General features: G+C 36.0%; 2 protein-coding genes and 1 long non-coding RNA gene across 8 annotated transcripts in view; 2 read left to right on the top strand and 1 right to left on the bottom strand.

Annotated features, from left to right (window-relative positions):
* Positions 1-24,237, top strand: part of ipo13b (importin 13b) — a 122,689-nt gene extending 98,452 nt beyond the window's left edge. For 3 of the 4 annotated variants that reach the window (XR_015518912.1, XM_087298731.1, XM_087298730.1), the window contains 2 exons: positions 2,158-2,339; positions 5,833-6,313. Coding sequence is in view for 2 of the 4 variants with exons in the window: in XM_087298731.1 (XP_087154857.1) it covers positions 2,158-2,339; positions 5,833-5,929 (279 nt within the window). In the remaining 2 variants the exon portion in view is untranslated. Of the gene's footprint in view, positions 1-2,157; positions 2,340-5,832; positions 6,314-23,865 lie in introns of those variants that run through there. The other variant, XR_015518914.1, reaches the window with a different exon arrangement.
* LOC147839479 (uncharacterized) lies at positions 6,076-11,887 on the bottom strand. 2 transcript variants are annotated; one of them, XR_015519000.1, is made up of 3 exons: positions 9,181-11,540; positions 7,352-8,031; positions 6,076-7,254 (listed from the first exon to the last, which is right to left on the bottom strand). It is a non-coding gene; the product is annotated as an uncharacterized LOC147839479 (long non-coding RNA). The 2 variants fall into 2 exon arrangements; XR_015519001.1 differs by having other exon boundaries at positions 6,341-7,254; positions 7,360-8,031; positions 9,181-11,887.
* The window catches only part of eva1aa (eva-1 homolog A, regulator of programmed cell death a), a 99,597-nt gene continuing 92,020 nt past the window's right edge, over positions 19,924-27,500 (top strand). For both annotated transcript variants that reach the window (XR_015518951.1, XM_087298867.1), the window contains exon 1: positions 19,924-20,099. Coding sequence is in view for 1 of the 2 variants with exons in the window: in XM_087298867.1 (XP_087154993.1) it covers positions 19,997-20,099 (103 nt within the window). In the remaining variant the exon portion in view is untranslated. The remainder of the gene's footprint in view (positions 20,100-27,500) is intronic.

The raw sequence follows: 27,500 nt of genomic DNA, 5'->3' as shown, positions 1-27,500 counted from the left end.
TCCCGTGAAGTGTTTAATGTGCATTTTTGTTCGATTTTTGCTGTAATCTCAACTGAAATACGAAAAGAGGGTATGGCATAGAGTAGCTCCTCCTCTTTTTAAAAACAGCCAATAGCATCTTGTTTTTATCACAGCTCTGCCAGTGAGAGTGGTTGTACTCAAGAGCATCGAATTAAAAGCAAATGAGAAGCATCTTGAAGAGGGTTGGGCATTTCAGACACTATAAAGCATTTGATTGGTCAGAAGATTCAATGAGAAACTGAAGTATGAGGTAATGGTATTGTTGATCTTTTAGGCAGAAGTGACAAACTGCATGCTTTAGATGTTTATATCAGGGTTTTTATCTTCTAAACACAGATGTTGTCACTGTTTTGGAGCACACTAGCTTATAGATATCTTTAAAACTAACATACTGATACGAACATGCCCCGGTTTCACTCTTCCTCCAGCCATACTCATTGCACTGACTGAAATAGCTTTCTCGCTGAACGTGGAAAGCGATGCGATTTGAAACTCATTCATTTTAATGCACCATGCAAAGGCTGGAATACATATACATATGTTCATGTATACATATACTTATCTATGCATAAACCACATGTGCTCACTGGAAAAACAAAGTCAACTAGATTGTTAAAGTTCGTCGAGAAAAACTTTGAGGCTGGCTTGAGAAAGCCTGTTGGTAATAGTTTATTTAGTTTAAACAGTTTTAAAAATTATGAAAAGATAGATAGATAGATAGATAGATAGATAGATAGATAGATAGATAGATAGATAGATAGATAGATAGATAGATAGATAGATAGATAGATAAATAGATAGATAGATAGATAGATAGATAGATAGATAGATAGATAGATAGATAGATAGATAGATAGATAGATAGCATTACTAGCATGTTAAAGTACTTAGCTAATCATTATTAACATGTTGCTTGTCATTGCTAACCATACAGGATTTATGGTGTGCGAGCGTGAGTCAAACAAGCCAACCCCTGCTTCTCTACAATGTTCTGATGCTGAGATATAGCTGCTGTTATATCGTTGTAGGTTAGTCTGTTTTGTTGCTATGGAGTTGATTGAAAGCTTAGACTGATGATGTATCAACTCTTTTTGCCAGTATGAACAGTTAAAAACAGCCCCCATGTCTCTGTAACACTGCAGCATGACGATATCAATCTGGGCCTCTATAATGGCAGTCTATGGGACAGTTGCTAGGGTGCAGTATCTGGTTGTTAAGCTAGAAAGTGGTTAGGTTGTGGCTAGAAAGTTAAAAGAGTGGCTAGACTGAGTTAAATGAGCTCAGCCATTAGTCTGCAGGACCGTCTGATGCAGATTTATGAGCTCACAAAGTTTGATTCAATGTAAAGTCAATGAGAATCTTTTGAATAGAAGTCTATGGCACAGTTTCTAGGGTTCGAAAGCGGTTGTTAGGGCGTTAGAGAGAGTTATGCAGAGTTATGAGGTCACACAGTTTGGTGCAATGTTAATTCTATGGGTTTTTTCCGACGGTCCCGGGACGTTTTTTGGAAAACCGAAAGTCGGATCAGTCTGAAAAGATATAGCAACCCGAGTCAGACCAGTTTGGAGGTCTGGTGTGAGTTTGGAGGTCATAGCTCGAAAGCTCTAGGAGGAGATGCGTTTTGTTTTTTAGTCTCAGAAGAAAAATAGGATTTCACACAAGCCAGCCTAATAATTGCACTGACAAGACATTTCTATATAGTAAGCAGTATAATCAAAGTTATTAGGTTAAATTGAAAATCTTACAAAATTATATTACTTAGTAAAATAAAAACTAATTATTACAAAGCATTTTCGATTTTAGTTTTCAACCAAATTCATCCAGATTACTGGTTTCTGAATTAAATTTTCAGCCCAGCAATGTTCAGCGCACTGATTTCACCATTGCACGGAGTGAAACTGCTTTCACACTGAACATGGAAAGCTCTGCGCTATGAAACCCGTTCATTTCAATGCACTACCCAAAGACCCAAGGTTTGTTGCTGTGCTGTGGTTATTTTATTAGCCTGTGAGGCGATCGTGCTACCCACCGGCTTGTATACACTATACACTGTGTCGGCCAAAATTTGTATTATGATTTTTATTATTATTATATTATATTATGTTTTTAAAAAAACCTGATGTGTTTGTTGGGCAGGCCATCGGCGGTCAGTCATCCCGCAGTCTGATGGATCAGTTTGCAGAGGTGCTCTTCTGTCTGAATAAGCACTGCTTTACTCTGCTGACGGTGTGGCTCAAAGAGGCTCTGCGTTCGCCAGGCTTTCCGTCCTCGCGCGTGTCGGACGAGCAGAAAAACACCTTCAGCCAACAGGTGCTCAGGTGAGAAGAGTCCATGTTTACTTTTTCACACAATTAATCTTTTGTTTTTTGTGATTTATTTATTTATTACAGAACAAAGCGAGCATACATAGCTAGCACCAACTATATACAAGCCAGCATTTGCGTTAAAGGAAAATACATAAGGAGTTCAATAAACAACAATAAACAGGAGAAGAAAAAACTCAGCGATGAGAAGTGATCTTTATACACCTCTAATATAATACTTTTTATCTTTCAGTACACTTTAGTTTATTTGGTTATTATATAAGAAATGTTCTCGATAAATTCACGCCATACTTTGATTATTTGGTTTTCGGCTCAGTTAATTATGAATGTCAATCAAAGTGTTTATTTATTCGTACGGATCACACCCCACGGTTTGGAACACTCGTGACCCGCCAATTATTACTTTTTTTTACTTGTAGATTAATCCAAAATTTGTAACGATCGCAGAGAGATAGTCTCTTGTGTCATTCAAATCACATGTATGAAAGCTTTTGGGCTTTCCTGTGAAATATGATAATGACAGAAGATGTTGTGGTGGGTTATTTAGGATGTCGTGGGTTTCTCAGGTTATTAAAGGTGTTACATGTTTACACTACATGTTTAGCCTGCATTAATGCATTCAGTGTAAGCTGCACGATTAACCATTAAAAGATCGGGATCTCAACACCCACGCAACATGAATTATAAAGGATGGTGATTTGCATATGTTTATTAATTCTTCAAATTGCTGCATTCAAATCTGAAAATGCAAAACTCAAAGAGATTCAGTTTTTAATCTTTTGAGTTAATTATGAAATTCTGGGAGAACAGTTTATAGTTTCGATATAACCACTGATGTTTATGGTAAAGATTATAATCGCCATCATATGCATTTAACTTGACGCTCAAAAATGAAAGTTGTAGGCAGCAATTGCATTGTTTAACCAATAGGTGGCGACAACCAGCCATCGAAAATATGCCACTGAATAATTCTCCAAAAATGATCATCTAGCAATGAAACATGGAAGTTTTATGAGTGAAGAACTGAATCATCTATTGGAAATGAGAATGAGAAAATATATATGGGTTGTACAAATTACAATGTTAGATTTCTACATTTATGACCTGTTTCCACTGAGTGGTACAGGACAATAGAATTTGGTACGGGTCACCTTTTTCAGGCTTGCGTTTCCACTGCCAAGAGGGTACCAAAGGTGCGCATGGTGTATGACAGAAGGTTTCATTCGACATAATTCTCGCTTGAGGAAATGTCTACAGTAAAGCTTTATGGGTTGTTCACGTATATTAGAAGCACTTCTCACAAAACAGATGCTTTATACACATAAATACTTCTGAATAAACATATATTACTAACTTTTCAATGAACACGATTTGATTATAACTGCAGATTAATAGTGCAAAATAGCCTACTCTAACATCTGCAATTATATAAAATAAATAAATAAATGCAACATTTATTAACACATACAGACCCTTACAGTTTCTGATATGTTACCATTTACAGAAGAACTAGACACAGCAGACATTTCGTCCTTATTTAGGTTAAAAAACAACACGAAATATAGCCGACAGTCAGTGTAAAGCTCTCATCTGTGTCTGTAATCTTCGCCGGCACATGTAGCCTCTGTTAGAGGGTCATTCTGTCATTCTGAGTTCATAATAGTATAAAAGGTGATGATAATAGTTAAACAATGCAGTTTGTTCATGTTTTAGGTTGCTGAAAGAATCATTTGCTCCTTTTTTTTTGCTTCTCCTTTTCGGCTTCGCGCTTCACTCTCGCATTTGTCCATTTCTGACAGGATCGGATGTCAGAAGCACGTCAATAATCAAGCGCACATTATTATCATGAGCTCAAGAAGTTTGTTATTTCAAAAATAGACGCGTGGCGAGCCCAAGCAAGAAAGTGAAACCACTCGCGCTTTAGACAACCTTGTAAACAACTACGGGGTACAGGGCAGATTTTGATCTTCTTGTTGGCTTTGTGGCTGTTCATCAAGACGATGACGACGAGGTTTGTTTGAGCTCGGATCGGCCATGGCTTGTTATTATATGTATATATTATTACAGTGTAATGTCTTGGCTGTGTTTTTAAACGTGGCGGTTTCTTTGTTTTCATTCTCCTGCTTGCTGCTAGTGACGTATCTCTGTAAACCAATAGTGTTCAGTTGCGCGTCTAGCTCTGTCTTTTGGTACCCTTTTGTTGTGCTAGGTACCCTTCCGAAAGGCTACTCAAAAAGTGATACGGTTCGCTTTTAGGTACCTTTTGAGTAGAGGTGTGAACCTATACTGGTCTTACGGTTCGGTTCGGTTACGATTATCATGTCTTCGATTCGGTTCAATTTGATATTTCGGTGCATCACGGTGCATTGACGATGCTTTCCATATACAGTGTTATATTTTAGAGGAGAGGCTATAACAAGCTGTCTGTAAACACACAGACACACAGCAACACACTGTCTCTCATTCAAACACAAACATAGACAGCACCAAACAAACAAACACACACACACACACACACACACACACACACACACACACACACACACACTTAAGCCCTCGCAACAGGGAGAGATCGCGAAGAGCGGAGCAGAAAAACAAAAAAAAAAACTAAAAAAAGAAGCACTTTTCCGACGGTCCCTTGCAGAGAGCTCCTCTCAGCGTGAAACAAACAAACACATATTGCGAGGGCTTAAACGGAGCAGTGCTCGTAATGTCGAGCGAAAAAAAGAAAGACAGCTGTGAAACATTACCAGCTTTGTCTTTTTGTAGGAAACACACTTTAGATCTTTTTAGGGTAAGAGGTTTTTGAGTTATTGCTGTCTGTAACTGAATGTGTGTCAAGAATATCAAAAACAAAACCAACTGAAGCGCGCTTATTTCTGGCGCCCCCCTGGATATACAGCGCCCTTAGCATTTGCCTATGTTGCCTATGCCACGGGCCGGCCCTGAGTTGGCTGAGTGTTGTAAATACCGGCGCTCACCTCCCTCGCGACAGAGAGCACAGGAGATAAATGACGTCAGTACATAATAACCGGTTATGATTATTACTGAACCGATACCAAATTGTCCGCATCTGCATCGCGGTGCACCAAAGAAACAATTAATTTTGACACCCCTACTTTTGAGAGTAGAAACTTCAATAAAGTCATACCCAACCGTACCGTACCACTCAGTGTAAACGGACTATTAATGTTATCAGCAACAGTAGCAGTAACATTGAATCTTTTACAGAACTGAAATTTTTACCATTTATTTTTTTCAGCTGATTATTTATTCATTTAGTTTTTAATAAAATCAAGCTTCTAAGTTCTGTTTGTTTAAACCAAAAGTGTCTTGCAGTACTGTTTTTGTAATAAATGTAAAACAAAATTACATTTTTCTCTTCCCCTTTTTTGGCTGATTCGGAAAATGATCCAATCTGTGACTATAACTATAATGTGATCTGATACACCACTAATAAAGACTATGTTTTCTCCTTTTTTCTCAGGGAGCGAGTGAACAAGCGGCGAGTCAAAGACATTGTGAAGGAGTTCACACTGGTGTGCCGAGGACTTCACGGGACTGAATATGCAGCGGATTACTAAAACCCCCTCTAAAAAAAACTACAATTCCCAGAAGCCCCGGGAAAAAATCAATACTGTGTCGGAAACTGAAGCGCCAGGCCTCGCGCTCTTCCTCCAGCTCTCTCTGTCTCTTTCAGCCTCTCTCGCATTGGGATTTCGGGCCCGAACAGTCGACGTTTCCCACAATTACGGCATGTTCGCTGGAAACCGTTTTCCGATTATCCCGCGTTCGATCTTCCGTGGCTCTCGGGCTGTTTTATTTTCCGCCCTGTGATCATTTGCATCCATTTGAACGAAGAAATAGCATTAGATCAATGTTTTTATTTTTGATTTTGGACATATATACACAAATATATATATTAAAGTATATATATATATCTATAAATAAATGCACATAATAATGTAGTGAAGCGTGGGATGTGGAGTATGTGTGCTGCTAACAGAGAGAGGGACCAATACAGACTGAATTTTTGTTTGTTTTTTTCCTCAGTGGCTTTATATCTATTCTCTATATCTGTCCGTCTAACTCCTCACGCTCCATTCTGACAAAATGTTGTGGACTTTTTTTAATCAAAGGATTATTATGATTGTTTTTGATATACATATATATACATAAATTAGGTCAGCAGTGTATTTGGGGGAATAGTAAAGGCTGGGCGACACACACAGAATGAGAGAGAGAGATGCATCTCATAAAATTAAAACGTAAGTCAAACTTTTTTCTCACTATTTTGAGGAGTTGCAAATTCTCCTCATAGTTGCAGAAAACAAGTCGGGATTGCTAAATATAAACGAAGGATACTTAATTTCTCACAATTCTGAGTTTATATTTCAAATATTTCAATTTTTTAATCAGAATTGTGACTTTTTCACCAATCACAACTTTATGGTCTCACAATTATTCTTCATAATATGCATTTCTGACTTGATTTTCATAATTTCCTGATGGTTTAGATTTGTAATTCTAAGTAAAATCATAATTGCGAAAACAAACATTCAGCTTTTAAATTTCTGACTTTTGAGGGGTTTTTTTTTTGCAATTGCAATACTACGATTTTATCTTCAGTCATAAACGATTGATTCTTCTTTAGTTACACTAAATACTACAAACACTGGGTCATTTTAACCCAATATTGGGTCAAATAAGAATAATTTCAAATTTGGGATAAGTTTTTGGTAAACTAGTTAAGCTAGTTTTTAGTTTAAAGTACCCTTATTAACCTAGCTGTTGGGTTTTTGTCCGTATTTGACCCAACGGCTTAAACAACTCAGCACTTTTTTTTGTGCATAAATGATGACAGAATGTTCAAAAATCAAAAAAGAAAAAATGAAAAGTGTAAGAAAAACTGAAGTTGTGAGAGAAACTGGGAAACTGAAATTGTGAGAGAAACTGGGAAACTGAAATTGTGAGAGAAACTGGGAAACTGAAATTGTGAGAGAAACTGGGAAACACTTTTCTGAATTTACAAATACCAAAATGAAATTTACACACACACGCACACAAAAATATTAATCCCTTGTTTATTTACACCCTATCGTGCAATTTTAAAATAATTTGATTACTTCAGTTACACTCAAAAAATACTGGGTCATTTTAATGCAATGTTGGGTCAAATGAAGACAAAACCAACATTGGTTTAAGTTTTTCAATTCAATTTGAAGTATTATTTTTTTTGTCTATATTTAATCTAGCCTTGGGTTACAACAATCCAGCATTATAGATATATAAATACAAATACAAATATGCAAGATATTTACTTGTAAAAAAAAAATCCAGAATTGTGAAATAAAGCCAGAATTGCAAGATATGAACTCTTGATTATTCTGTGTACTTGTCCTTGCAATTCTAACTTTCCTTCAAAATTATAACCTTTTTTATTAAACTTTTTCTTCATTTAAAATTAAAAGATACAAACTCATAATTCTGGGGGACAGAATGAAAATCAAAACTAAGAAAAACTAGGACAATGAAATTGTGAGAAAAATTAGGGTATGGAAATTGTGGGAAGAACTTGGATACTGAAATTGTCGGGAAAACTAGGATACTGAAATTGTGAGAAGAACTTGGATACTGTAATTGTGGGAAAAATTAGGATACTGAAATTTTGAGAAAAACAAGGATACTGAAATTGTGAGAAGAACTTGGATACTGAAATTGTGGGAAGAACTTGGATACTGTAATTGTGGGAAGAATTAGGATACTGAAATTTTGAGAAAAACAAGGATACTGAAATTGTGAGAAGAACTTGGATACTGTAATTGTGGGAAAAATTAGGATACTGAAATTTTGAGAAAAACAAGGATACTGAAATTGTGAGAAGAACTTGGATACTGAAATTGTGGGAAGAACTTGGATACTGTAATTGTGGGAAGAATTTGGATACTGTAATTGTGGGAAAAATTAGGATGCTGAAATTTTGAGAAAAACTAGGATACTGAAATTGTGAGAAGAACTTGGATACTGAAATTGTGGGAAGAACTTGGATACTGAAATTGTGGGAAGAATTTGGATACTGTAATTGTGGGAAAAATTAGGATGCTGAAATTTTGAGAAAAACTAGGATACTGAAATTGTGAGAAGAACTTGGATACTGAAATTGTGGGAAGAACTTGGATACTGAAATTGTGGGAAAAATTAGGATACTAAAATTGTGAGGAAAAAATAGGATACTGAAATTGTGGGAAGAACTTGGATACTGAAATTGTGGGAAAAATTAGGATGCTGAAATTTTGAGAAAAAATAGGATACTGAAATTGTGAGAAGAACTTGGATACTGAAATTGTGGGAAAAATTGGGATACTAAAATTGTGAGGAAAAAATAGGATACTGAAATTGTGGGAAGAACTTGGATACTGAAATTGTGGGAAAAATTAGGATACTAAAATTGTGAGGAAAAAATAGGATACTGAAATTGTGGGAAGAACTTGGATACTGAAATTGTGGGAAGAACTTGGATACTGAAATTGTGGGAAGAACTTGGATACTGAAATTGTGGGAAGAACTTGGATACTGAAATTGTGGGAAAAATTAGGATGCTGAAATTTTGAGAAAAAATAGGATACTGAAATTGTGAGAAGAACTTGGATACTGAAATTGTGGGAAGAACTTGGATACTGAAATTGTGGGAAAAATTGGGATACTAAAATTGTGAGGAAAAAATAGGATACTGAAATTGTGGGAAGAACTTGGATACTGAAATTGTGGGAAGAACTTGGATACTGAAATTGTGGGAAGAACTTGGATACTGAAATTGTGGGAAGAACTTAGATACTGAAATTGTGGGAAAAACTAGAATACTGAAATTGTGGGAAGAAATTGGATACTGAAATTTTGAGAAACTTGGAAACTGAAGTTGGAGGAAAAACAATGAAACTAAAATTGTGAGGAAACACTAGGATACTGAAATTGTGAGAAAGAAAACTTGCCAGAAAAATATTTTAAAATTGCAACGTTTCTGAATTGATATCTACCAAGATTAAATTTACACACAAACACAAAATAATAAGCCCTTATTTATTTACACCAGATCATGCAAATCCAAAACACTGGGTCGTTTGGTCAAATAAGGTCAAACCCAACATTGATTTTTCTATTCAGTTTAAAGTACCCATGTTTAATCCAAAGTTGAGTTAAAACAACCCAGCATGTTATTCGAGTGCATACATGTTGACAGAATAATGGTTTAGGAGTGACCTGCTTATTCAAATTCATCTGGTATGCACACAAACACACACTCAAAATATTATTGTTCAAACTACTTACTCCAAATGAACAGAAACAACAAGTCTTTTTGACACAACTTAATTGTTTCATGTTCAATCTACTTCAATTTGTAAAAACTAAGTTAACTTCATTCCTTCATGTTGCTCCAACACAAACCTGATCGTGTGTAACCCAGCGTTTTTATAGTGCACTCATCAACTCCATACATAAAATCCATTCGGGTTGTTTCAACACAAATCAATTAAGTTATCTTAACAAATTTAAGTTGATTGAACATAAAGCAATTAAGTTTTCCCAAGAAGAGCTCAAGAATTGTGTTGTTTTAGCTCATTTGACATAAGTAGTTTAAATTAGTTTTTTTTGTATACACACACACACACACACATTATACCGGAGTGCACTGAGGAACTAAATAGCACATGTTTTTCTCTCTCTCTCACTCTTTCTGTGTGTCTGTTTTTCCACCCAGCCGCTGTTTGCCGACATGTAGCATGTGTGTTGCGTTGCGTCGGGGCCCAGAATGTGTCCTAATTAGTGGACGAGGGCCGTCCTGTGCTGTTCATTTACTAGTGAGTCACTGAGTGAGGACTAAGAGAGAGACGGAGACCGAGGAGTCACTTGTACATTAGGCTTTTTTTGTTCTCTTTTTCTTTTTTGTACCTTGTTTTAATTTATTAAATACATCTGAGATGGCAGCTCTGGGCTCTTTGGTCTGTTTGCATGAGTGAAGGTGTAAATGCGGGATAGCTCATGTCTTAAGTTGCACAGGTGTATGCAGTTGAAGTCAGAATTATTAGTCCGCCTGTATATGTTTTCAGACAGCTTCTCCACAAATAAGAAGCGGGAGAAACACACTGAAAAAAGTGTTGCATGCAGAACTGCTGCAAACAATCTATTTGTGTTGAATTTAAACAAACAAATTAGGTTGAATAATGCTCTGATTTTCAATTTGTTTGTTTAAATTCAGCCCAAAAAAAATTGTTTACAGCCACTTAACGTAAAAAAATTGAGTAAATCCAAGGACTCATCTTTGAATCTTTTGTTTTCAGTGCATTGTCTCCGAAAAATAATTCCAGAAATTTAATTTAGCATGATATAGGTATCAAATTCAGAACATATACTCGGGACATGTGTAGCTTTTAACTTTCTTAACTTTGTTTTTTTAACTTTCTTAACATCTTAACTTTTTTGTCATTTTGAGTATTATAAACTCTGATTGATAATAAAGCTCAGAGTTTCTTCTTTCCAAAGATACATGAACTGTGAATTTAGAACAAATCATTCAGCAACTATTACTGGGGAGTCCGCGGGGACTTAGAAGTATTAAAAATTGATCAATCATTTTATAGAAAAAAAGTATTAAAACGTCTTAAATGCTATTTTACAAGGCGTTATATTTGGTATCAGCATGCTAAAGTTGACCTGAATTTAATATTGGGATGCTGTGTAGATTATGAAATCAAACAAATCCTGCTAGATTTGACTCCACGCTGCCTTCTTTACTGCAGAAACCAGGAAAACACCGTTATTCCTGCTATTCTATAGGCACCACCTGCTGGATTAGCATTTTTCTTCAGTATTTAAATACAGTTTTAGTTAAGGATTCGTTTCTTGCATCAGTATTTAGTAAATATACTGCAAGTTAAAATATCTGAAATGTTACTGGTTGAAACCTGAAAAGGTGATGGGGTCTTAAAATGTATGCAAAGTGTCTTAAAAAGTATTTTAATTCAATCTCTGATTCCTCTATTCACCTTATTCTTGCCGACGAGTGGGCGCAGCCATTTGAATCTTTTTGGCTCGAGACTTTCGGTCTCATTCACTTCCATTCATTTTTAGACATTAAAAACTGCTCGTTTCACTTTTTGATGTTGCAAACTGATATTTTCTTATTACATTATTCTACTTGGTCTGTATAGTCATGCAAACATTTGTTTGTAGAGTAAGTAGTTTGATTGTTTTCTGCCGTTTATTATTCTTAGTCATTTCTCCCATAGGCGACTGAATCGGAAATTCTAAAACAATTGCGAAAACAGGCGCACTACCGCATTTTAGAAAAAGGTGAATATACCCTGGTTAATGTTTTAGTTTGGGAAGGTCAGTTTTGAGAAAATGCATCTGACGGTGAGGGGAAGAAGAACACCAATATAGTGTCAGAAACTTAAAACCTTCTAAATTTTTGAGCATGAAACTTCCCCTTTTAGCACAGTACAGCTCAAAATGTCTGTCTTTCCAAATGACACCTAATATGTGTTGAGTAAAAAGAACCACCCCTTTGACCAGGCTGGCTACGTGCCTAAAAACCTACAACTTTTAAACTTAAAGTTAAATCTTGAAACTGTTCTTGGAAATTTATAATTGATTAAATTGATGTTGTTTATAAAAAACAAAAAAAAAACAAACGGATACCCAGAAGAGATGTCGGTGAATTCAGTGTTTCATTTGTATTCTTTGTTTTTCTAAATGAAAATTGTGCCCATGTTTACTAATGTTGACTTAAAAATAAGTTAATAAACCCATTGTCTTAAAATGAAGTAAAAACAATGAGCATAATTATAAAATAACGATGTTATATCAACTAAACTGTTCCAAGTTAAAATAACTTAAAGTTAAGTCAACTTAATCGCTTTAACAGTGTAAAGTAGCGGTCAGACTGGGCTTTTCCTCCATTAGACTTCCATTCATACGCACACGAATGCGTCAGACTTGAAATGTAGGGTCATGCGTTAAGTTTCGCAGGTTGCTGCGGTGCAAAGTTCAAGCTTAGTGAACTCTGACCTGTGAAATCGCATCACTTGACTGCGTGATACCAACTGAGGATCTAAACATGACCTCTCTGGACAGAAATTTAAAACATGGCGCAATCGCTCACTTTTTTTAATGTCTAATAAACTTATCACCGCCCCTTTTCGCAGCGCTGCATGACACAATATTGCATGCTCAAACTCTTATGTGACCGCAGCTGTAGATTGTACACTTGAAGAAAAATGCTGGGTCAAACTTTTACAAACCCAACAGTTGTTTTAAAAATGTAATTAAAAATTAATTGGAAATATTCTTTGTATAATGTGTTACGATCTTTTTGGGTTTAGGGATGTGGCCACAACAGAAAATAAATGATTGGTGATGGATGTGCAATGGCTGGAAAATAACTCATCTCCTCAAAAACAGAATGGCTAGAAACTTAAACACAAGATCAAAATCAAGAAAAAAAAAGAAAGAAGTTTATTTACATGGATCAAAATATAACAAAGAAAACGGTATTAATTCAGAAGGTAGCAAGGCCAAAACAACAAACACGCCAACTTCTAATATAATCTCTTGCTAATCTGAAATAAAAGAAACCAAAATACATTTACTCCCTTTACTAAACAAAAACAGAAGAAAACGGATTCAAAAGAAAATGGCAACCACCTCCCTACTCAACCCTTAAAATAAACAAACAAACCAATCAACCAGACTCGCTTCTCTTTGGGTGAGTTGTCAGATGTTAAGAGGGTCATTGAAAGTAGAAGTCCGACTCAATAGCTTGACCACAAAGGAGCTATTTAAGTCAAATCAAATCTTTAAAGCTCCAACAAGCAACAGGTCTGCATGGGGAGAAGAGCTCAGCCACTGCACCATCTAGCCACCACCAACACTGGGTTGATGTGCAGCTCAGGGTAAATACTCTTCTCCTCTCCCAACAGCCAATCGCTGGAAAGATTCAATGATCGCTACCAGGTGGACACAGTTACCTGCAGGGAGAGAGAGAGAGGAAAAACACAAAAGCACATTGTGCACTCCAAAAGACACGTCTCAGGACATAACAAATGTGTCAGTAGACCAAGGGTCCGTTCTTCGTACGTGGATTACTCAATTAGCTATATTTGGATATTGACGATTTGACATGATCCAGGATCGTTTCGTTCTTCAAAGCTGATCCGAGAGTTGTTGTCATAGCAACAGTTCTGCTAGGTCAAACCTGATCGGGAGCAGGTTCAATACATATAAACAGGATTAGATCGGCTCAGTTCAAGCAAAGATAATGCAGAAAGTATGTACCGAATTCTGATATTTCCTTACAGTAGTAGTTATACACTTGGGAAAATAGTAAATATTTTTAAACTATATAAAGTTATAGTCATTAATAAAATAAATTAAGTTGTACATATTAATAAAACATGCAATCTGCACCCTCGAAATGAAAGTACAAAGATTGCCACCTGGTGGTACAAAGAGAAAACTTATTGATATGAACTTTTTAGATCGCTTTAGTACAAATTGTGTATAATAGAAATGCACAATAACATGCAGTCATGAACATGTTTTGACAGTTAATATGCCGGTGATTTGATGCTTCACAAAAGTTGCAGACGCCTTTACCAATATGAAAACGCTTTTGTAAACAACCAGTTATTCTTTACACCGATTAAAAAAACGGCTACTATAATAAAGAAAATCTTTTCTAAATGTGGAACTAAATACATTGATTTGCATTGAAATACATGATGAATACTCTTGACGCATGAAAGTGTAAAGCCTGCAGCTCACAACAAATGTGGAAGGTTATTGCGTGTCATATTTAACAAGCCGTTTACTGCTAATTTGATGTAATTTTGCTCACATGGATAATTGAATATTAATCAGATGATGTCATTACGCTGCTGTGCCGTCAGCCAATCGTTGCATTGCTGATCATGATTTCGAGGATCGATAGATCTGACCTTCACAACACACGCAGCGATCTCAGATCAGTTTATCCAGACATTCTAATCTGATTCGCGAACTTGTTTGAAGAACCAAATTAGCGAGAGATCAGTTATCGAGATTAAAAGATCCAGGATCTGCCAAATAATCTTAGATCATTTAAGCGAGGTACGAAGAACGGACCCCAAGAATCGTTATGTCTATGTAAATAATCATGTCCAATAGTCATAGAAGGAAATATTCATACGTTTGTACACTGCAAAAATGATGTGAACAATTAGTTCTGACAACATATGTTTTTTTTATGATTCAATTTTTGTTTTCTTTTTCTTCAATAATTTCACAATACAATCAGTTTACACATTTTACCTCCTTTTTAACATCCCCTTATCCCTCCCCTCCCCGATAGCGGCAGTGCTGTCATTAATATGTTGGCTTGAGAAAGCCAAAATACTGTTATGCTACTCTGTCCTTGAAAACAAACGTATCTCCTCCTAGGCCGTTCATGCCACAAGGCTCAAATGTGGTCAAAATGTGCTTTCTGCATTCAAGATTGTTGCTATATCTCCTCATGCCTATAAGACTTATTGTTTTTTTAATAAAAAATGTTAAATATTAAATTTTTATAATCCGGGCATATAAAAAAATTATACGAGCCCCAAATTTTGCCAAAAGCTGTATTAAGATGCGGTAGATTTTGTTGCTATATCTTTAAGGTTGATCAGACTTATAGTTTTCCAATAAGTAATTTTTGAGCATTATTTTTCATTATTTTTTTTACTTAAACTCCATCTTTTTTACTGATATGACAAGCCATTTTTGCATGTATCACTTTCACACTTATTAAGCATTGTATTTTCAAAAAAATACAGCACACAGCCACAACGGAATGAACCGCCAACTTATCCAGCATTTGTTTTACACACCATAACGATTAGCTACATGCTATGAATGATTATCTAAATGCAATAACATGTGCTAGAAATGCCTACTAAGTATTAGCATTTGATCAAACATGTACACGAGCATTGCCATTAAGCAACTGCTTAGCAACCACCTAACAACGCCATAATTGTTTTAGCAACTGCCTAGCAACCACTTAGCAACTGCCACCGTGCTTGAATATTGCTATCATAGAACCCGTAAACACAAATACTTATTCTTAAACTCCATAGGAACAGTAACAATACAATAAAACATAAATAAATAATTAAAAATAAATAAACTAAAATAAATTAACTAATTATTACATTTTTAATGTGCGTCTCACCACAATGACCTTATTCCTTCTCCAAAAATGCCAAGTAATTTCCCCATCTTCTCTGATAAACATCCAATTTATCTAGTAACCTATATGTCATTTTTTTATATGCTGCTACCTTCCCCAGTTCTGTAACCCATACTTGATATGATGGTGGACCTACTGAACGCCATCCCCTCATAATAATTTGTTTTCCAATCATAATACTAATTTGAATCCATTCACACATCTTCACCCCAGGTCCCAATACAAGCAGGTCTCCTAATATATACAGCATGTGTTTTTAATTCACTATAACTTATTAAACTAAGTGAATCATGTCCTAACTTAATTTTATAAGTTACACAAGCTGTTTCAACATAACATAAGTTCAATGAACTCATAAGGTTAATTTGATTCAGCTTCAAAATTTAAGGCAACCAGGATTTTTTAGCAGTGTGTGCACGAGGAGGATCTTTATATACTTCTATTTTTTCTTCCGTTTATAGTTCTTTATATACTTTATATATTTACTTTCGGTAATTATAAAAAAAATAATTGAATTGGAAAAATTAACCCAACATTGGGTTTGTCCATGTTTAAATCAACGTTGTGTTGCAACAAACCATGACTTTCAGAGTGTGTATCTCGGATTTTAAACATTGCCAAAGATGTTTTGCGCATGAAGGGTAGTGAAAATGTTAACTGACCTGTTAAATGCGATAAATAGAGTTCCTGCAGTTCTTCATGTTGACCAGCAGAGGGCTCTACAGCTCTTGAGAAACATCAAGAGATACTACAATAAAAAACAACCACAAATGAGGAGGCGTAATCAGGTAAACTCATTCATTCATTCAGCTTTATTCATTTGACACAGCCTCGAAGTCTTCACAGACTGCTTGGGATTGAAATCTTATGTTTGTGTGTATTGTTCATTGATTTTCATCAGACGTGCACTAAAGTGTTAGAAATGAAACAGTGATAAAGCAACATAGGTTGAACATAGGTTGTTATTGTCATAAAATATTTCATTTCTTTGGCAGGGAAGCAGGATTGAATCCATTGTGTTTGAATGTTTATAATGTTATTTAATAAAAATGTGGTCACTCTATTTCAATGTCTAATTCGTGCTATTAACAAAGACGTTTAGTTCAGTAAACCACTAATCAGCTGTTCATTAATATTTAGTAAGGTAATAGTTGGGTTTGGGTATTAGGGATGTAAAATAAAATCATACTTGCTAATAAGTGCTAATAAACAGCTAGTTTCTTAATAGGCTTGTTCGGGTTAAGGTTAGGGTTAGGGTTAGTCCATAATAAATGGTGTGAATTGTTACTTAAACTGTGTTTTCAAAATATATATTTAGCCTAACTAAACTTTTTATTAGCCAACAAAATTGCACATGTATACGTTAGTAACAAGTAGCAGACGTTTTCGATCGATCAAATGTTTAATAATTTCTATTTTGTGTATTATTACAGTCGTTCATTGTTGCGTCACATGAATAATTTATAATAAGTTATTCAGTGATCTTCTGGCACCATTGAAGACATCGTAAGGCTTGATTTACCTGTGTGTCCAAGTTAAGCAGGATGCACATAACTGGAAATATAGGGGTTTATTAAAGTTAACTAATAAGTATTAAATTAGCAAGGACTGCGAATAAATAAATCTCTCAACAAGCTTATTGTTATAGAAATAATTAACAATCAGAGGAGCATCCTGCTCTCTAAAAATGCTGGGTTCCACACAATTCATTGTTGATCCAACCCAATCGATTAAGGGTGCTTTCACACCTTTTTGTTTTGGAACCTGGTCTGTTACCCCAGTTAGCGTGTTTTTTTGTTGGCATATGTGAATCCAGCAATCGCAGATCTGCGCCAAAAACAATCTTCTAATGAGTTGGTCTCGTCTCCATTTAAACAAACTCTGGAGCGGATCAATTGTTGTGAGAAAGCAAAAAGATCCGGATCAGGCTAACAGTGTATTATGGATATGTAAGGCATAAAGTCGAAATGTTAAAAACATATTTAATTTTCTTGAGTCAGAAACCAACTGATAAATATGAAAATGTTAAGTAATTTTGGAGCCACAACAGAGAACAAAAACTATGCACAAGCACGTACAATTATGAGGATAATTATTAGGGGAACTGATAAAAGTTTCTGTTGACCTCATAAGACACTTATAATATAAATAATAAATGTAAATAATAACACACACACACAAAAGTAGGTTGAACATAGGACAATTACACTGTAAAAAAAATTGAACTTAAATTCACAGTAAATTACTGGCTAATAACTGCATTACTTTCACAGTTATTTACTGTAATTTTGTTACATTAAATTACTGTGAAATTACAGACATATAGTGAAACTTCACAGTAGAGAGTGAAGTCCATTACTGTGATGTCACAGTATTATTTAACAGAATTAACTTTATTTTACTGTGAAGCAGGCTCTTTCCTCAGCTAGTCATTCTGACATTTACCCTGACTTTGAAATCATTTTGGGTGCATTTAACAGTCTTTGGTTTCATGAATCAATTACTTTTGTTCCAGTTTATTACAGTTTTGGCCAAGCACAAAGTTATGTTCATTAAAAATTATTTCATATTTCCATTTTAACCTTATTAAATTAAGGTGCAGTGCACCTAAAAATGAAAATTGCCATGACGTTCATGTTGTTTCAAAACAGGATAATTTTTCTTTCAAGTTTGTGCCCCACGTAAAAGCACGTGCCCCAGTAAATGAGTATATGATTTACTTACCTACATTAGCAAGTGTATTTATTAAGAGTGTTAGTTCCGGATTAAAGACGTTATTCTCATGTGCAACAGAACCAACGCTGGTGAAAGCAATGTAGTTTAATAAAAAAGCAAACTGACGCATCTCTGTATGTGTGCAGAAAAAGGAGGTGTTGGCACGCAGTGAGTTTTGCAAGTCGACAAAACTAAAGTTTGAATGATATGATGGTGATCTTAAGTGTGCCTCCTGATAGATTTTTTTGTATGAAGTAAATAGGAGACGAGTCATGGCGGTAAAACTTAATAAACCTCATTCTCTGCCATGTGTTAAGTCTAAGACAACAGATCATTCTGCAAAACATCTGAATTCTATCGAATTGTCTGTAGAATTTCATTAAAATTAAATCAATATTCAAACAAAAGATTTCTTAAATTAAATTATTTTCCAGTTAAATTTAGGATTATTTATAATAATAATAATTGTATAACAATAATACTTTTTATTTATTTATAATAAATATTTATGTGCATACTGTATGTGTGTGTGCATATATATATATATATATATATATATATTTTTTTTATTTATTTTTTTTTTTGAGGGGGTACCCCAGTAGAGCTTTATATAGCAGCGTCTCTGGTATCGAGTAAAGTGACTTAATTGTCGCCTCAGCAAGAAGCTCGCTGGTTCAAGTCCCAGCTGGGCCAGTTTGCATTTCTGTGTGGAGTTAGCATGTTCTCCCCGTGTTGGCGTGGGTTTCCTCTGGGTGCTCCGGTTTCCCCCACAATCCACAGACATGCGCTATAGGTGAACTGGGTAAACTAAATTGGCTGAAGTGAGTGTGTGTGAATAAGTGTTTATGGGTGTTTCCCAATACTGGGTTGCGGCTGAAAGGGCATCTGCTGTGTAAAACATGCTGGAATAGTTGGTGGTTCATTCCGCTGAGGTGACCCCTAATGAATAAGGGACTATAAGCCGAAGGAAAATGAAAGAATGAATGAATAATATGCATTTAAATGTATAAATAGTAGGGATTTTAAATTGTATTTCATATTAACTCGTAATCGTAATTAATAAAGTCATTTCTATACAGTATTGATAACGTAATTAGATGCGATTTTTAAAGGTGCAGTAGGTGATTGTCTTCAGACACATGTTCTGTTGTGCTGGTTGAAAGTCTCTTCACATTCCAATATTATAATGATTAAATTTCCCAGAGATGGGTTGCAGCTGGAAGGGCATCCGCTGTGGATAAGTTGGTGGTTCATTCCCCTGTGTCGACCCCAGATTAATAAAGGGACTAAGCCGAAAAGAAAATGAATGAATGAGTAATGATTAAAGTCTTATATTAGATTTGGTGAAAAGTCATTAAGTTTGTAACTAATTACACCCAACACTGGTTATCTGAGTTTATAAAAAAATAATTCATGTACCTCGCCCCCCAACACCCCCCCCCCCTTTTTTTTTCTTTTGTTTTTAAGTGTGTGAAATTCTGGGACTTTGGGACCAGGGGGAATCTCTCTCTCTCTCTCTCTCTCTCTCTCTCTCTCTCTCTCTCTCTCTCTCTCTCTCTCTCTCTCTCTCTCTCTCCCCAGTGTCTCAGTGGAGTCTTCAGTCTCAGTCATCATGGAGTCGGACATCAGCTCGTGTCCTGCGCTCTGATCCTCTCGGGAATCCGCAGATCTGATGGGACATTTAAGGATGTTTTTCCCTGATGTCTCATATTCACTGCTGTTGTTGGGAATCTCGTGTCTGACCGGCTTCACCAGGACTTCGCAGGACTTCTCAGGTGGGCTACTGAACATCATCATCACCTGTTGGAGTTGGCGCATTCATACTTTATCACACTGTTTATGCGCTATCCCGTTAAAACGGCAACGGTTTCTTGCGCGTTTGGTCATAAAACTATCCGTTTTGTATTTTATGCAAGTACTTATGTACTGCTTTTGGTGTTTTCTGCAGTTTTGAGTTGTTAAATGTCACACTCGCGTTTATATGGTATGTTTTGTTTTATTTTATACGCGTGTAAATGTGTGAGGGATTGAATTTTCTGTTTCGCGGGAACTTCCGTGAGCGACGAGATCAAAGGGAAAGTGCACGTGTGCGCGCGCACTCCTGGTGTTAGCTACACTGTTACATGACATCTTAATGTACAGTCAATATATGAATATTCTTCAGCCTGTATGAGAACTCCTTTCACGACCTCAGATTGTTGTTCAGATTTAGTCTGACTAGCTTTTAAACACTATTAATTCATAATAAACATTGACGTGTTTTTGAACTACAGTACTATTCACTATAGTAAAGTGCTGGAATTAATCTGTTGTGGTAATTTTATTGTTGATATAGTAATAATATAATAGTAATTTAAACAATTGACCCAATGCTGTAGTTTAATTAAAACTGGGGTGTCCAAACTTGATCCTGGAGGGCTGTTGTCCTGCAGATTTTAGCTCCAACTTGCTTCAACACACCTGCAAAGATGTTTCTAGAAAGCCTAGTGAGAGCTTGATTAGCTAGCCCAGGTGTTTCTGATTGGGGTTGGAACTAAACTTTTGCAGGACACCGGCCCTCCAGGACCGAGTGTGGACATGCCTGCTATATAATACAACAATACACCACATTTTACTGTGATAAACACTACTAGGCAACAGTATTTATGATCAGTTCACTATAGGTAATATTACAGTATGCTTTAGCAGTCATTAACAAAGTGTTTAACTTAGTTAAAGTGTTGTAAATACTATAATACATACAATATAATATGCTTTAAACATACCTAACATAGGTCCTGTCGTCGATCCCAGTTAGGAGAGCAACAAATAATGACTTCTGGTTGTCAGAAGGTAGATTTTTCAGATGAATCGTCTGTTGAACTGCATCCCAATCATCACAAATACTGCAGAAGACCTACTGGAACCCACATGGACTCAATATTCTCACAGAAATCAGTCAAGTTTGGTGAAGAAAAGTCATGGTTTGGGGTTACATTCAGTATGAGGTCATGCAAGTGATCTGCAGAGTGGATGGCAACATCAACAGCCTGAGGTATCAAAACATTTGTGCTGCCCATTACATTACAAACCACAGGAGAGGGCAAATTCTCCAGCAGGATAGAGCTGCTCCTCATACTTCAGCCTCCACATCAAAGCTCCTGAAAGCAAAGAAAGTTATGGTGGCCTACCAGGATTGGCCAGCCCACTCACCAGATATGAACTTTATTGAGCATGTCTGGTGTAAGATAGAAGAGAAGGCATTGAAGATTAATCCAGAGAATGTTGATGAACTCTGGGAGTCCTGTAAGAACACTTTCTTTGCCATTCCAGATGACTTTATTAATCAGTGATTTGAGTCATTGCAGAGATGTATGGATGCAGTCCTCCAAGCTCATGATGGAGTCAGACACAATATTCATTCTGTTTCCACTGCAGCATGACTTTATATTCTATACTGGACATTATTTCTGTTCATCACAAGACTTTTGTCTAAAAAAAGTCAGACCTTACTGTCCTAATTAAATCATTAAAAATCAAGGCATGATCATATTTTATGTTCGTAAAATAAGTGTAATCTAGAGGCCTTTGCCTTTTATATAAGCCACTTCTGACACCAAATGATCTACCACAAGTCAAGTTATTATTTGCTGTCCCTAAAACTTGGATAGGTGACAAGACTTCTGTCAGGTAGTGTTTTACACTCTACTATAGTATGGTTCAAAAACACTAATATTTACTTTAAATTACTGTAGGATTTATAATGTGGGGGGTATAGTGTTATCAAAGCAGTGTTTGTGTGTAGTTGTTGCTGGTTGTGTGTTTGTTTAGTGCAGAAATGAAGGATCTGCAGATATATATTGATCAGAAACAGCTGTGTGTGAAAGTAGATCTGTGTGTGTGTGTGTGTGTGTGTGAGGACATTCTGTTTGTTTCTAATAGGATTTTGTTTGCATTTCTCTGCTTAATTCACTCAAATGTGCTCAGCTTTGCTTTGAACGAAAAATAAACAAGTTTTTTTTTGGAGCACCACAATTGAACTTTCACTGCAGTCGGGTTTATTTGTATAGTGCTTTACATGATACAAACTGATTCAAAGCAGCTTTTTCGAAGGTAGAGTGTCACGAAAGCTAGGATTTGTATGTACAGCTATGGGGGGAAATAATTAAGACACCACTTGATGATTCCCAGTTTCTCTGGATTTACTATTTATATTTATTTAGCATGTTTAGGCATGTTTGTTTTATTCTGTAAACTTTTGAAGTCATTTATTTCAAATGTAAAAATGTTATTTAGAGCATTTTGTTAAGCAAAAAATGACAAAAAGTTGTATTTTATTTGTTTAGACAACACAATTCTTTAGAAAAGTTAAGAAATTAATATTTGATTGAGTTTGATTTTCAACTAAATTAGTTTTCTCTATTTCAATATATATATATATATATATATATATATATATATATATATATATATATATATATATATATATATATATATATATATATATATATGTGTGTGTGTGTGTGTGTGTGTGTGTGTGTGTGTGTGTGTGTGTGTGTGTGTGTGTGTGTGTGTGTATATATATATATATATATATTAGTGCTGTCAAAATTAGCATGCAATTAATTTGAAATAATTAGCGCGTTAAAAAAATTTACGCAATTAACGCAGTTGCAGTTTTTTTTCTCTTGTTGAATGAGTACAATTGTTTGTATTTAATACTTGTAATTAATGTTACATAATTACAATTTTCACTGCTATTATTTTTAATATAATACAAATACTGTAATAAAATAAGAGTATTATTAACAACCAAACTGAGTAAATGTTTGTAGTATTTTTTTTGTATTTTGATACAGCAAAATGAAAAATAGTGCATTATTTTAAAATAAATGCTACATAACTATAATTTTCTCTGCCATTAGTTTGATATATGTATAATACAAATACTATAAAAAAACTAAATAAAATAGCATAAAATGTAATTTTTAATTTATTATTTATATTTTGATTCAGCAGAATGAAACTTTTTTTCTGCCATTATTTTTTTATACAATGTAAAAATATAATTAATTAGGATACAATCAAATAAAATAATACTATTATCAACAAATAAACAAAATTATTTTTTGTATAATTTTTTAATTTATATTTCGATATAGCAAAAAAAAACCCACCTGTGTATTATTTCAAAATAAATCTTACGTACTTGCAATTTTCGCTGCTATAATTTTTTAATATATAATACAACTATAAAAAAGATAAGATAAAATAAACTAATAATATTTTTAACAACCATGGGCATTGCTAGGCCTATATTTCTACTCAGCCCCCCTAAAACCTTTGCGATTAGCTCATAAACTGTACACTAAATTATCGCCTCAGTCGCCTTTAAATTTGATATGAAAACGGAGGCAGAATTCAGCTTTTCCCCGTCTTTTGTTTTTTATATGATCAGCAAACCACAACGGTGGACAGCGAGAGGACCAGGTGTGTGTTTATCGATAAATTGCTATAATAAATCATGAACACCCAATGTCAACACATTTCTGAACATGATAGTTTTAATAACTCATCTCTAATAACTGATTTATTTTATCTTTGCCATGATGACAGTAAATAATATTTACTAGATATTCTTTAAGACACTTCTATACAGCTTAAAGTGACATTTAAAGGCTTAACTAGGTTAATTAGGTTAACTAGGCAGGTTAGGGTAATTAGGCAAGTCATTGTATAACAATGGTTTGTTCTGTAGACTATAACACAATATATAGCCTAAAGGGGCTAATAATTTTGTCCCTAAAATTGTGTTTAAAAAATTAAAAGCTGCTTTTATTCTAGCCGAAATAAAAAAAATAAGACTTTCTCCAAAAGAAAAAATATTATCAGACATACTGTGAAAATTTCCCTGCTCTGTTAAACATCATTTGGAAAATATTTTAAAAAGGAAGAAAAAAATTTGAGGGGGGCTAATAAATCTGACTTTAACTGTACACACATTTTTTTCCTTTTAAGTAGCTGAGCCCCTCTGATATGAAAATCCTAAAAGCACCCCTGCTAACAACCAAACTAAATTCTTAACTTAATAATTAATTAATTTGTTCCTGTTTTTACACAAAGCCAAGACATAGCTATTGTTTTTTATTTTGCTTTACCCTAACGCAATGAAATGAAAGCCTCATTAACGTCAGATTGTTGGTTGCTTAGTATTTCAGTGGAGTCACACACACACACACACACACACACACACACACACACACACACACACACACACACACACACACACACACACACACACACACACTGAACTGATCCCAGGACTCTTTCTTTCACTCGGAGACTCTGGAATGTGCGTTTGATTGACAGGTGCTTGAAGAGGCTGACAGAAGTTGTCGATGTAGACCGAGCATCTGTTGCCGAGCAACAGGCTTGTACATCTGTCCTACAGGAACCGCATGCCTTTGTGTGTGTGTTTCATGTGGGTTAATTAGCTTCACACACACACATTTAGATGCATTGTGTGCGATCACTACAGTGAAAGTGGCCATAAAGCTGTGGGCGGGACTCGCTGAGGCGCTCAATAGGATGTGTGGCTGTTAAAAGGTCAGCAGGTCAACTGAGGTCAAAGCGTTTGATGGATCCTGATGCACCAATAAGAGCAGAGGAATGTCCGTCTGGCGCTCAGACTGTTTGCATCATGTGGCATGTGGTAATGTTGCGCTAAATAGCTTTTTTATTTCATTGTAAGATGTTTTACAAAAGCACAGAGCAGTGTTTTTGACGGACCGTGAGGTCAAGAGTTTAATTCGATCAAACTTCCTGAAATTAAATGACAATAAAACTGAACTTTTCCTCATAGATACACGATCCACTTTAAACAAATCACATAACTTTTCCATTCCCACTGATGATTGTCATTACCCCCTCCCTTCAGGTTAAGAGTCTGGGGGTCATCTTCAACAGCACCCTTTCATTCACTGCACATGTTAACATAAGCCCCTTTCACACATACAGACCTTTCCGGAAAATTACCTGCAATTTTCTGGAAAGGTTGTATGTGTGAACAAGACCTTTTTGAAAATAGCGGTAAATTCGTTCTGGCTATTTTCCGGAAAGAGAAGTTGTAACATTACCGGTAATTTGCCGGAATGCTGCGCTGTGTGAATGCAGAAGGAAGATTGCCGGAAAGAGCGCGTGCACGTCTAGAACATGCTGATGAGACGTCTGCTTTAGCCAATCACAACAGTCAGACACATTCACGTCCGAGCGGTTTATGAGAATAAAAGCCTTTGAATATTTTTCCAGACACATTTAGCTGCTAGAAGTTAGTCAGATCACGTTTATATGTTCACCTTAATGCCAACTGTGTAAATAATTATCGATGAGATGCTTATGATAAGCCGCTGTTTGATTACCTTTAAGCTTTGCTTGTGCCTGTGAAACAGCCTGTGAGCGCCAGCACACGCACATATTATGAACATCTCGACATGCGAAAGTGATCCTCCATATGTTTTCATCGAAGTTGTTCACAATATTGATCATCCACAGAGTTTGTGATGTAGTTAAATGTTTACAAATACAAGCGCAGCCGTTTAAAGCTCATTTGTGGTGAATGATGTCAGAATTTACCGGTATTTTGGAATGGATGTGTGAATGCTCTTTTCCGGAAAATTTCCGTAACGTCCTCGCCTGTGTGAACAGCACTTTTTTTAATATACCGGTAAAGTCGTTCTGGAAATTTTCCAGATATTTACCGGTATCACTGTGTGAAAGGGGCTAAAGTCACCCGGTCTGCTTATTTCCACCTTCGAAATATAAATCGTTTACGTCCTTCTCTGACACCTCATTCAGCGGCCATTCTTGTTCATAGTTTAGTCACATCACGTTTAGATTACTGTAATTCCCTTCTGTTTCAAGTGGTGCTCGCTGCAGAGCCATTTGAGGAGAGCTGAGCTCCAGCGAGGGGGAGCTTAAGCTTGAGCTCCACCTTTTTTGCACTTCTTCTACGAGTGATGTCACTGGGGGTAGGGTTAGGGGTGGGGTTGGTGTACGCATTAAAACAGCTTACAGGAGGAGGAGCGACAGCTCATGCTCCCCCTCGCTGGAGCTCAGCTCTCCTCAAATGGCTCTGCAGCGAGCACCCTCTCTTCTGTTTGGCCTCCCTTATAAAACTCTTTATAATTATAACTGGTACAAAACTCTGCAGCCCGTATTATCACAAAAACCCCCTCTGTCTGTCACATCACACCCATTCTACAACAGCTTCACTGGCTTCTCATCTCTTTCAGAATTAACTATAAAGTACTTCTTTTCACCTTTAAAGCCATCCACAATCTTGCTCCTCCATACCTTGCTAATCTTGTTCATATATCGCCACAGCTTCTCGAACACTCAGGTCTTCTTCTTCCATTCATCTCACTGTTCCCTCTGTCTGCCTTGTCGTCATGGGGAGCAGATCCTTCAGCCACTCTGCTCCTCAGCTTTGGAATCCACGTCCTCCTGATCTCCGTAATTTAGACTCTCTTTCACAATATAAATCCAAACTCAAAGCACATCTGTTTAGAACAGCCTGTTCTCCTTAACTCGACTGCATTTTTAAAGCTTGTATTGTATTCTACTGATTTGTGTTGTGTTTTTATTTGAATTGATTGTTCTAGCTGTGGCGAGGCAGTGGCGCAGTAGGTAGTGCTGTCGCCTCACAGCAAGAAGGTCGCTGGTTCAAACCTCGGCTCAGTTGGCGTTTCTGTGTGGAGTTTGCATGTTCTCCCTGCGTTCGCGTGGGTTTCCTCCGGGTGCTCCGGTTTCCCCCAAAGACATGCGGTACAGGTGAATTGGTTAGGCTAAATTGTCCGTAGTGTGTGTGTGTGTGTGTCAATGTGTGTGTGGATGTTTCCCAAAGATAGGTTGCGGCTGGAAGGGCATCCGCTACGTAAAAACTTGCTGGATAAGTTGGCGGTTCATTCCGCTGTGGCGATCCCGGATTAATAAAGGGACTAAGCCGACAAGAAAATGAATGAATGAATGTTCTAGCTGTCCTGTACGGTGACCTTAAGCGTCATGTAAGGCACCTTTAAATAAAATGCATCATTTTTATAAAAATGTTTCATTAAGTTCATGTGAAACTGAATGTTTAGGAGAAATATAATGGAAGGAACAACATGAGCTTTGTGAATTAAAGGGACGCTCCTCTGTTT

This window comes from Danio rerio, chromosome 20 (genome assembly GCF_052040795.2).
Source record: "Danio rerio strain M-AB ecotype USA chromosome 20, GRCz13ab, whole genome shotgun sequence".
NCBI lineage: Eukaryota > Metazoa > Chordata > Actinopteri > Cypriniformes > Danionidae > Danio > Danio rerio.
The sequence above is the reverse complement of the archived record's forward strand: the minus strand, read 5'-3'. Positions and strand labels throughout refer to the sequence as shown.